The sequence below is a fragment of the Venturia canescens genome, chromosome 6, assembly GCF_019457755.1.
Source record: "Venturia canescens isolate UGA chromosome 6, ASM1945775v1, whole genome shotgun sequence".
In the NCBI taxonomy this organism is placed as follows: Eukaryota; Metazoa; Arthropoda; class Insecta; order Hymenoptera; family Ichneumonidae; genus Venturia; species Venturia canescens.
Window position 1 is genome coordinate 5790089 of NC_057426.1, and position 11606 is coordinate 5801694.

General features: G+C 36.2%; 3 protein-coding genes and 1 long non-coding RNA gene across 6 annotated transcripts; 1 reads left to right on the forward strand and 3 right to left on the reverse strand.

The window, feature by feature from the left end:
* Positions 1–102: 102 nt before the first annotated feature.
* LOC122412565 (uncharacterized) lies at positions 103–1725 on the reverse strand. The gene is made up of 4 exons (XM_043422211.1): positions 1463–1725; positions 986–1390; positions 635–819; positions 103–566 (listed from the first exon to the last, which is right to left on the reverse strand). Exons 1-4 carry the CDS (start codon positions 1589–1591, stop codon positions 248–250), a joined length of 1038 nt encoding a protein of 345 aa, XP_043278146.1. The 5' UTR covers positions 1592–1725; the 3' UTR covers positions 103–247.
* On the reverse strand, positions 1673–3561 carry LOC122412564 (KIF-binding protein-like). Its single transcript, XM_043422210.1, has 5 exons — positions 3469–3561; positions 3110–3199; positions 2654–3048; positions 2335–2572; positions 1673–2166 (listed from the first exon to the last, which is right to left on the reverse strand). Exons 1-5 carry the CDS (start codon positions 3546–3548, stop codon positions 1821–1823), a joined length of 1149 nt encoding a protein of 382 aa, XP_043278145.1. The 5' UTR covers positions 3549–3561; the 3' UTR covers positions 1673–1820.
* Positions 2078–11275, forward strand: LOC122412561 (transmembrane protein 62-like). Of its 3 annotated transcripts, XM_043422204.1 has the most exons (13): positions 4730–4947; positions 5553–5664; positions 5779–5890; positions 6149–6286; positions 6367–6693; positions 6816–6948; positions 7587–7742; positions 7879–8026; positions 8203–8325; positions 8455–8665; positions 8757–8931; positions 9081–9308; positions 9518–11275. In XM_043422204.1, exons 2-13 carry the CDS (start codon positions 5599–5601, stop codon positions 9603–9605), a joined length of 1905 nt encoding a protein of 634 aa, XP_043278139.1. In that variant the 5' UTR covers positions 4730–4947; positions 5553–5598; the 3' UTR covers positions 9606–11275. The 3 variants fall into 3 exon arrangements, with proteins under 3 accessions (XP_043278140.1, XP_043278139.1, XP_043278138.1); XM_043422205.1 differs by lacking the exons at positions 4730–4947; positions 5553–5664 and adding an exon at positions 2078–2216; XM_043422203.1 differs by lacking the exon at positions 4730–4947 and having other exon boundaries at positions 4954–5664.
* Positions 9425–11599, reverse strand: LOC122412569 (uncharacterized). The gene is made up of 2 exons (XR_006261392.1): positions 11367–11599; positions 9425–9642 (listed from the first exon to the last, which is right to left on the reverse strand). It is a non-coding gene; the product is annotated as an uncharacterized lncRNA (long non-coding RNA).
* Positions 11600–11606: the final 7 nt, after the last annotated feature.

An 11606-nucleotide genomic window follows, 5' to 3' on the forward strand; every position in this document is an offset into this window, starting at 1 on the left:
TGAATTAATGACAATGGGGAAAAATATTGATAGAAGATAGATTGATGTGAAACTCATTCAAAAACTTGTTCTGTTTGAGATTTGATATGAATAATAGGATTCCAACCTCAATAAGAATGAAAAAAATAGTTGATCAGTAATTTTTGTTGCAAAAAAGGTCTTTGTGAAAATTAGGTTGAAAAAAACAATTTTTTCAAATATTGTACATTATATTTAACAAACTTAAAAACGTAAATATCTTAAAACATTAGGCAATGTGCCAAAAATCTCCATAGAGATACATATTTGTTAGCAAACTCTCAGTCACTTTTTTAAATATTGTTTCATTAACTGCAACAATTTCAGTCAACATTGACTTCTGGCGATCAGTGAAAGGGTTATTGAGTTTAATGTAGGAAAGAACAAATTTTCCAAATTTTTTATCTCGCGAATAAGTCGTAGCTTTCTCCGACATTAAGCTGAGCAGTTTATCTTTAGCAACATGGTCAGATAATGTTGTTGTTATTAACTGAGATAAGATGCTAACATGCCAATCCTTGAGTTCTTGAACGATCGTGAGAAAACTCCTGCAAAGAAATTTAACATTGTTTGATAAGTAAAAGTAAATTCACAGAGATTCCATAACAATACTTACAGGATTAAGTCATTTTTTTGTGATGAAGGATAACGATCGACGATCACAGAAAAAACCGATGTGTCTCGAATTTGAATATTGAGCATTGGCATAAATATAAACTCTCGCACATCTTCTGGAAATTTTTCAACTAGTTCATGTATCACATTGCTCATTAAGCGTGATGGCTCTTCTAAATCAATTATCTGGAAGAAAATAATCGGGTCTTGTCATTTATGTCCACTTGAAACAGAATCCAAATTTTTCTAGCTCCTTGAATAGATTCCCTGCAAGTTTTCTAGATAATTATCATTTGTTTTTATAAGCTAGTATATCGTTAAAATCACATAAGAATTATGTTGAAGAACTTACTTTTGGTAGCAAAAGGTTGTTGCAAGTTATTCTCACGAATCTTATACTGTGTTCATCTTCGAGAGAGCAGATGGAGTGACAAAGATTATAAGTGCCCTTGAGGCTCAATTTCTCGCTCAAATATTTGATAGCAGATTCGGCTTGGTCATCTGTCAAACTTTTCAAGTATACAACCGGCAACCTGTCACTTATATTTTCTACACATTCGAATAACGATTCGGCGACGTCTTGCCATTGTGGAACAATTTCTTCTTTGTTTAATTTCAGGGGCAGCAAGCTTCGATCTTTTTGACTGAAGAAAAATTGAGTCGACGAGCTCTCGACAGGTACAGTATCCGCATCGTCATCAATTTTCCTTTCAACTTTTTGCTCAACCCCATCATCGAGGTCCCTCTTCGTTTCTCGCTAAGATCAACAATCATCGAATTTCGAAATTAGATTATTTCTCTCGTTAATCGCGATGTAAAATTTACTTACTTTTGGGTTTATGACACTCCAGGCGACGTTTGCCAAATTGTCATTATCCAAGAGGTTATCGATTTCCTTCAAACTGTTTAACGTCGTTTGTGACAGTTCGTAACTGCCAAAATAATCTTTGTCGTTCATCGGGAATCAGAACACATTGTTTACGTTGTTTTTTTTCGTAAAACAGCGCGGCTGCAAGCAGCGCCACTGGGTGAGTGTGCGTTTAATATGCAGCATGTACAAATTTATTATTACCAACAATCGATATTACAGATTACACCAATAGTGTAAAACGGAACTATTGTTCAAATTCTTCATTTCAAAGACTATCCCGAACTTCCGAAATTTACAAAATACCCTTATCATCATTTTACACAATAAAATGTGAAAAACGTTCAGACGTAGCATTTTGCGTATCACATTTTCTTTCGGGATCGTCGATGTGACTAAAATTATCACGGAACTGTTCTAATCGAGAATGAATGTCAGCGAGAGCGTCCATTTTGTGAAGAGTCGTTTCGCTCGTGTCCCTCGAAGTGGCTTCTTTTGCCGCGTATATTCTCCGCAGATTTAGCCCCATCATCTCCAACTGAACTTCCGCGAGTTCCCGTAACAGTTCAACAGACACGGAGATGTAGCACTGTGGACGAATTTCACGGAGGACCGTGCTCAGGGTTTCTAGAGCATCCGCTCGTAACTTTTGCACCGCATACTGACTATACAAAGATTCATCGTGTGATTAGAATTTTACAAGAACATACACATCGTGAGTACTTTTCGTCATTCTTCTCTCCATTGCAAAGAGGAATTTTTCCTCTACGAAATAATGGGATTCGACACTACGACGATGATGCAATTTCCAAAATAATCACTTTTATGATCACCTTTCTATTTCTTCTTCATAAAATGCAAGATATCGATAAAGTTCGCTAAGATCCAGAACGACGTTCACATACTCCATGGGATATTCATTCAGGTTATAATAAGTTTTGACTTTTTTGAGCCAACTGTGAGTATGAAGAAACAGCGATCGTGCTTGGCCCGTCGTTTCGATCAGAGAAGCAGCAACTTCATTTTCGGACTCAGATAATTCCGTCAACGATTCAAAAATAAGATATGAGCCTGAAGAGGGTTTTAATTGATGGATCTTGGTTCAAGTATGCCTTTGTGGGTTCCAAGTACATAACCAAAAAATTGACTTACTCGGCTTTTCGGAGTTGCCTGCAGAGAAGTGTGAAGAATTATCACGCGATTCTTCATTTCCTAACACTTTTTCGCTACTCCCCGTCGAGTGACATGCTGCTTCTGACGATTTTTCGTCAGGCAAGAAAAATTGTACTTTACTGCGTCGACCGTCGGGGGGAGATGAATTTTTAGTCGCGTCCGTCAAAGCTTCGACGTTTTTTCCTTCCTTAGTCGATAAAAAACTGTTGTTATCGATGTTTTTGAACGGCACGGTCCAAAGTTTGTCAAGAACTTGATTCGGTTCGCAACAAAATTGGGAAACCATGTTTGTTTTTGATACGCTGAACAGAAACAGGCCGTATTTGACCCAACATTTTGCGACGTCGGCATACTTGCGTCTGAAGTCGTTTAACCTAAAAAATAAACATCAACAGATGTGCCGGAACGCGAAAATCTCATTATTTTTTTGTTTACTTTTCTGTTTTGGAAGTATCCGTCGCTTTAAGTTTTTTCTCGTACTCGTGAAGCACGTGAATGGCAGCTGATAAATGATTTCTCGCTTCTCTGAAATTATTCCCAAATTAATATTTTAGTACAACCGTGAAACGGAGTTTTGTAAATTTCTGCCAACTCGAAATTCTGAAATTGAAGTGTTTTCCGGTATTGCATTACGGAATCGAGAAGAAACTTTGTTCTTAGTAGAATAATGACAAAAAATGGATGGAACATTTTTCAGATTAACTTTCGAGAATTTCGAGCCATTTTTCAATAGTCGACAAGTAATTGTTGCCTGAAGCCTGAAGCGAATGAAAAAGGCGGGAAAATGGCATTACACGAAACGGTTTTTGCTAAGAAAATAGGAGGCTAATCTCGCAGCTCTGAGAGCCCACATTGTGAGATCTTCGTCTTTCATTTCCAATTGTCTACGTAGAACTTCGTGATGATAAATTGCGAATTTATCATGAAATTCTTGTTTGTTGTAAACGATGCTCAACATCTGTAGATTGTTGGTTACAAGACGTTCCAGTTTGCAGCTATTTTCAGGCGCTGCCGTAGCGACATCTTCAGGAACGAAAAGGTCATCACTCGTGAAGAATCGGATGAGCGTTGATTTCTTTTTCGCGTTGTTGTAAATAGTTTCACCGAATTCCAATATCCTTCGTGATTCTTCGAATTCACTTTGTTTCGTTAGTATATAAGCGTAGTGGTTGATTAACCGGAATGCGAGAAAAATTACTTCGGCTTCCGATACAAAGTCGTTTATTATCTGCAAAGCTGTAGTCAAAGTTTTCCGCGAAAGATTCTCATCTCCAAGACTCATCAACACTTTTGAACGCTCGTAAAACATCGTTATCTTCATCGCAATTAAACGCAGACTATTTTGATTATCCTCCATCATTGTCTCGTCTATTTTCTGTTCTGTCCGATCTATCAAGTCGTTTATCTCTTTTTTAGCTTCGCTGCACGCTTTTTCTTCCTTTTCTGCTTCAATGACTTTGGATAGCCTCTTTATAGACTGGTAACGATTGTGCAGTATTTCGAAATTCGAGTGTAATGAATCGCTACTTTTACAATCCATTATTCTTTTTTAAACTCGAATTTTTGGTGTATGATAGAAAAGTGTCAAATTGGCTGTCAAATTTTATCAAATACCAACGGTACGATCTTTTTTTTTCTTTCGACAAAACAGCAGAAATCACGGAATTGTTTCGTAGCGTAGTTCAACGCACAGTTAAACTCCCGCTCTTATTGGCTCGTTGGTTTCAAAATTTTTTCTAGTTCATTGCACTATTTTTATTTCTCATTACTCAAAAAATTGGTTTCGATGATAAAATGGGCCAAGAATGTAAACGCATATCAAATGAGCTAGCGAAAAATCTGCAATATTCAACTATATTACGAGCTCATTGTGAACAAATTTTAATTTTTGTTTGTCTACTAGAAAAAAATTGCCAAGTGGCCACACGCTACTATTGTTTTTTTTTTATTTTGCAAAATTACTGCAGGAATTCTCGTAGGAATAATTTATGGCCCGCGCCATTATTTTAATGGAATTATTATTTTGATCCGACAAGAGCTCGACAAATAAAATGTATCGGGCAAGTTGAGCAGAGGTGCGATTTTTTTGGCATTAACCTCTTCATATTTTTGATCCACCCACTATAGTTCTAGATTCTTTAAATTTCGACGCTAGCGCCACAGTCATAGTGATCCTGTTCTGCATTCATTGTTCGTCGGGGGAAAGCAGGGGGAAGGCAGCCGGCAGTCACAAAAAAAGAAATCGCTTATCGCTTTCATCGAGGTTCAGAGATGTATATAATAAACATATCTGTTATTTTTTCTTCGGTATATAAGTCTGTTTTCCTATAGTTTCCCACGTATCCTGCTCCGTATGCTGACAAATAAAAATAATTCTCTTGTCATTTTCTTCGCTGATAAAAAATCGTACGTGCGTAAAAATCAACACGGAAACGTTACTTTTAACATGCGTCCTAACGCGTATTCGTATGGCACAGTTTGGAATTGGACTTGATTCAATCGTCTATCGTCTCACTTAACTTGATTTTGTGCACCACGCGCGCAGGATAACGTACTTCTCGTTCTTGAGTACACGAGCACTCATTCTTTAGCTCAATGTAAACATTCGGAACTGCAGCGAACGGAAAATAATCGTGACGAACAAAAAATACGGGAGAAAAAAAATAAACCAATGAATAATGAAAATGAATAGATAAATCTAAATAAATCGCAAACGTGGAGAAACATACGAAAATTTCTGTCTTTAATAATTCATTAAAAAATCATCCCAATTGGAAATGAGAATAGCAAAATCGACGTTGGTCTTCCTTATTTTTATACTCATGCTCTCGATTTTTGTGGCGAACGTTGCTGACCTTATAAATGTAAATTCGCCCAGTGTGCACGATAAACCGTTTTTCAATGGCCCTGAAAATACTAAGCCGATGTGGACAGAGCCAAGAAAATATCAAATTGGTGATTCCATGAATAATCTTATGTGGTTTCTGCAAGTAAGCTAAAAGATCATTTTTCAGGTAGTCTGTGTATCTTTCAGGAGATCAAAAATGATTTTGTATACTTTGATCTTTGGTTTTGGATATTAATTGTTGACTTTTCACTTTTAGATTTCAGACTTGCACATCAGCATTTTTCGGGAACCATCTAGAATTAATGAACTTAAAGAATTTTGTGACACAACCGTCAGCGCTTTGACACCTTCTGTTGTACTCGCATCAGGCAAGTTCTGAATTTAGTAACTGTAAAAAAAGCAATCATTATTATTTATCCTTCCTATAATTTTACAAACTGATTTGTATCAACTAGAATATTTTGTATTTCATAAATGAATTGTATTTTATAAAAGATTAATAAGAACATATGAAATGATTAAAAAACTTGACAATGTCATTCTGCTCAGGTCAAATGTATTTATATTGAAAGTGCTGACAAATTAAATAGTGTTTTTGGTTCAAAATCAATGTTTGAATGATCCAGGCGATTTGACTGATGCAAAAACCCAAGATGGAATGGGATCTAGGCAAATATTGGCAGAATGGAAAAATTACAAGCAAATCCTCGACGATACAAAAGTCACAAAAAAAACCATATGGCTTGACGTCAGAGGGAACCATGGTAAGTGGTATAAATCTCAAAAAGCTATTCGTACCAATAAAATGAGTACAATTAAAAAATCTTATTGATTGCATTTCCAGACAATTTCAATGTTCTCCATGAAAATTCGACGGACAATTTCTACTCAAATTATTCAATCCAAGGGAAAAACTATCCAAGATCTTACATGCATCAGATCAAAGTTGGCAACGAGAAATACAGTTTTGTTGCGATAGACGCTTGTCTGTCACCAGGTCCGAGGAGACCGTTTAATTTTGTTGGAGCTCTTGATGCAAAAGAAATTGAAAAGATTCATCGGCTCGTTGCTCAATCCCGAAAGAGAGAGACGGATTACATTTTCTGGTTCGGTCACTATCCAACTTCTTGCATAATAGCTCAGTGCGAAGATGGAGTAAGAAGTTTGATAGGTAAGCAAAAGAAAAGACACCTGCAACAAACTTTTGAGGCACAGACCCACGACCACGACCTTACGGTAATAGATCAAGAATTAATTCATCTCTGAAATGAATGTATACATAAAAAAAACTAGGTAGATACAGCGAGAGCATGGTTTACATGTGCGGCCATTATCACATGCTTGGTGGACTTGTTCCTAACATGTACACGTTGCAACAAGCCGGCTTTTTAGAGCTTGAGCTAGGAGACTGGAAAGATAATCGACTGTGAGTAAAAGTAGAGATTAACGACATTTCATGTTACTACGAAAATGAACAAAGAGGATTGGAACCCTCCTTCGCATTCACGCGTGCTTCATTATTTTTATCAAATATGTATATACATCGAGTGGATTTAAAAGAATCGTTATAGCATGTACGATATTAACCACTGGGTCATTTTGACCAAAGCCTCATGACTCAACATGCTTTCAGTTCGACAGCTTTAGTTTATTTGGTTGATTAAAAGTCAGACGCATTGAAAAATATCAACATCATGAAAAAATGGTAGTAACCTCGGGTTTAAATCTGAGGGTTTATTTTACTGTAGAAATACTCTGAAATTGATAACTGCCTTCATCTTCGACACTTTGTTTTGAGTTTTTATGAGAATATTTCTGGAAAATAGCAAAAAAAACAACGATCAAAATGCAGTCACGATCGGAAAAAATCTGATCAAAAGTCAAAAACGCTTTTGGTCTTATGCTTTTGAAATCACTCGAATTTTTGGAGGAGCGAAATTTTTGAATGAAAGTCTTTCATCCATTTGTTTCGAACCTCTTTGTATGTCCTGCTTTGAGTTGAAAAATATGACGATGAGAAAAAAAAAGTAGATAAAAACGGCTCTCTGACCCACCCGTTGTCAGGTATCGCCTCGCTGTAATAGACCATGGCCAATTCTCGTTCACTGACATAAAGCACCAAGAGTGGCCAGTGGTATTAGTCACCAATCCAAAACACGCTCTTTACGTGATGCCTCAAAAAGAAAATTCACAGTCCATCGTTGAATCCACGCACATCAGGTAATTGCAGCTATAAATAAAAGCTTTTTTGCATTATCATGAATCAGAGATTTTGTTTTCTCCTTTTTTTGGTAACTAAGCTTTAGGAGATGAACAAATATTGTGAATTCGAAAATTATATACTTTCTCTTCTCAGAATATTGGCATTTTCGCTGTCTCCGATTAAATCCGTGCAAATTAAAATCGATGAAGATCCCTGGAGAGACTGTTATCACGTCAAAGGACCACTTTACGCAGCCAAATGGAATCCCATCGATCATAGCAGCGGAATTCATCACATAAGGGTAACGTTGATTTTTCTTCAAAATTACTTCGATTTACCAACAAGGATTTGGAGTCTTGAGATTATTATTAATTTCACTCAAAAGTCTTTGTTCCAAAAAATTCATCACTTCGCTGTAAATTCCTTGGAAATTGCGTATATTCATGGTAAAATTTGATTGTTTTGTGTGTGTTATAGGCCCTCGTAATCGACGACATTGGAAGACGGAAAGAAGTACTCCAGCCTTTCACACTGGACGGCACTCGATTGTCTTTTCGAGTATTACCAAGATTAGTGCTCATGTCAAATGCCAGTACCATCGTAAGTTTTAGTTTTCGTTATCTTCATAAAAACTTCAAAATATTTCGATCGTGGATGCAGAAACAATAAAAATGTTCTCAGAGTCCTGGCATTATGCAGATTTTTATGTTTGAAATTTTTTATTTTCAGTTTCAGTTATTCTTTGGCACGATCCTCCTTGTTTTAATCGTACCACTTTGCTTGCTGCGCTGCCTTCATATACTCTGTGAGCGAAATCGGATGATACGACCAAGACTTCGAACACCAATTTTCGGTTGGTGGGCCCGAAAATTATGGATCCTTGCGACCATCGATCGGCTGTTTTTTCCGTTGGTTTTGTACGCTCTTTATCTTGCCATCGGTGTGTAAACAAATATTTTTTTTATCTCTCGACGAAAGGTTTGCAACGATCAACGAAACTTTTTGATTCTTTCAACATCTTTGTTTTACAGGTCCGTGGTCCGTGGGCGAAGTAATAGAGAATCAAATTGGCGTAGTTTTCGCCTGGGGGATGTTTATCGGCGATGTTTATTTGCCAGGCTCGTTCACGTATGCCTATGGATTTTTTCAATTATTCTCTTTCCATTTACCATTGATGATGATCCTCGCGCATCGAGTCGAGAAACGGTACGTATGATGCAACATAATTTTCGAAACCGTTGAAATCTGAAAATCATCCAAGTCCCCCAAAAATTTCATTTTTCAATGATTCTCGTATTTCGCATTTTATTTGAATAACGATTCATATTTTTGTATGTTATTCATTAACTCTGCAGGTTTGACACGATCGAAAAACCACTGGGCAAACCACCAACGATCTTTCGTTTACTTTGGAGGCACTTTCCAATTGTGTTACTCATCACCATGCAATCGTCTATGGTATATTTTTTCTGGCTGGCGTATGGTACCCTTGCCGTTGTCTTATGCCCTTTGAGAACTTGGAGCATAATTCTGGCGATTTGCTTATGGTATCAGGCGAATAAGATGCCTCAAAGGTGTTTGAGGTTCGTCCAAAATGTTTACAATCCTTTTAACTTGATGACTGCATTCACGAAACTACTCTATGGGTTTCCCGTTTCGAAGAAAATTAATGAAAGCTACTTTCTCATTGAACACTGTATTTGGAAAAAAAAAATCTTCGTTCTTTTATTTACATTGGTTTAGCTAACCAAATTGATGAAAAAATAATTTGGTGAGTTTTTTGACGTTGCAGACCGGCTGCAAGAGTATGGTCAACTTCTGGACGAGTTGCGAGTTACGAAGCGAACGAGAACCGAAGAAATTCCGATGATTATAAGTAATTCTGAAGGGCGAGATTCCCGGAGAATGCGTGATTTTCTGAAACAGTGATTTTTCATTCTATAAGTACTTTTGATCTGTTCTTTTTGACTTTTTTTCGAGAACATTGAGACATTTGCTATTCATATTATTTTTCGATGATTTTCTTTGCGATGGATAATCAAGCATGTACTGAAAGCAATTTTAGTGCTCATTTGATTTGTGGTATTTTGGATGCGCACACAAACCCGAATCTCCAAGTTCCAGAAAACTGGAGCTTTTATTCCGGATCTGTAGTCTTCTTTGAAACATATTGAAAGAAGGAAAATATTAGAATTTCTATAAGCTTCATATCGAAAATTCCTCTGAGCCTGAAATATTCTTCATTTATTATATTATCAAAGAATTCAAGTTTCTTCTTCAGTTTTATTTACAAAAAAATTGTCCTCCTAATAGCCGCTCCGAGAGGTGGCGATGAATAGTTGAATAACAATTGCTTCGTAGCATGTGCTTCAATAGTCGTATAGAGATCGTGTCGAAACAGTTTATTGTGCCATTCGTTTTCCAACAAAAAGTTTATAATTTTTAGTCACATTTTGTTGAGAGCCGATGTTTCATTCGGGGGACACGAGAACTAGAGAAATGAAAAAAAAAAGGGTACGCGAAAAGAAAAATGAGTCACAGCTAATCGAGCCTGAGATTCCGCTGATCATTAGACAAACTTGTACTATATTTTTATACGTATAACGAGTTCCAATGGAGCTTTGTTAATTTATTGATATATAGATCGTTCTCACCGCCTTAGACGTTTTTTGTAGTTATTGTGATATTCAACTTTCATGTATTATCATTGTAGAATTACGAAAATATGTGCAGCCTGTTTAAGGCTGAATTCTCAATTGTGTCAACTTCGTTTCAGGACTGAAATACCGAGTCGAAAAGTATCAGCTTTTTTCATGAAACTTAATGATTTCTTAGTTTTGAAAAAGAATTAAAAAGTCCTGAACTAATTGACAAAGAACGTGTTGATGATTTTCGAGCCTCGCATAACGAAGTAGAATCGGTTGTTTCCTAGAAGAAATATAGAAAATACGTCAGAAAAAAGAATCAATCCGTAGAAAAACTTAGTTTCGAATAGGCCTTCTTCGATGAACTTTCAAGACTAAGTTACTGAAGACAGAAAAGAGCATTAAACTTGATAGTTAATTTTGTGCTTATAATTGTAAAAAGTAAAAGTTTAAAGAAATGAATCATTTAAGAAACGATCTAAAGTTTTTGGACTCAAAATATTGCTCCGAAATCAGGTTTGCATCGTTATCCATTCAGCCCAGTCTGAACCCTAGACGATGATTGCTGTGAAAATATGACACAATGCCTATGTAGTTTTCCTTGCAATCTTTCAGCGTTGACATCCTTCAAAGTGTTGATTTAACTAATGAAAGTATATTAGACTTAAATAATTGCGTTTACACTGGTTCACACGCCTCGCGTGTCATCATAGTTGAGAATTAATACATATTGTATTACGTGGTATATTTATTGCAATAACAATATATGAATGTATATAAATGAATTATTATTACATACACGTGTATATTCGCTGAGAGTGTAGACTGTACCGAGTAGATTTATGTTGCTGAAATGTCGAAGCAACTGTTACAACAGTGTGCCAATAAAAATCTTGAGAAATGTTTTCGAGCGCCTTGTTACTATATGCCATGCTTTAATGACAATTCCTTAAAGTGAAAATGATTATTAACTCCGACGTTCAATACTGAAATTACCTTGATATTAATTTTTCAACGTGTGACCTTAGGGTTGAAGACAGGTTAAGAAATTCACAACCACGTCTGTTTTCATTACAACTGAAACTATGTCTTGAAGGAGAGGAATTTTTGAAGGAGAACATGAAGAATCATAAAAAGTTATTTACACGTTTCTAAAAAAATCAAATTTTTTTTGATGTTATAGAGATATCACGTTCGCGGTTGGCTGTTATTGACATCCATAGTTCTCTAAAGTAC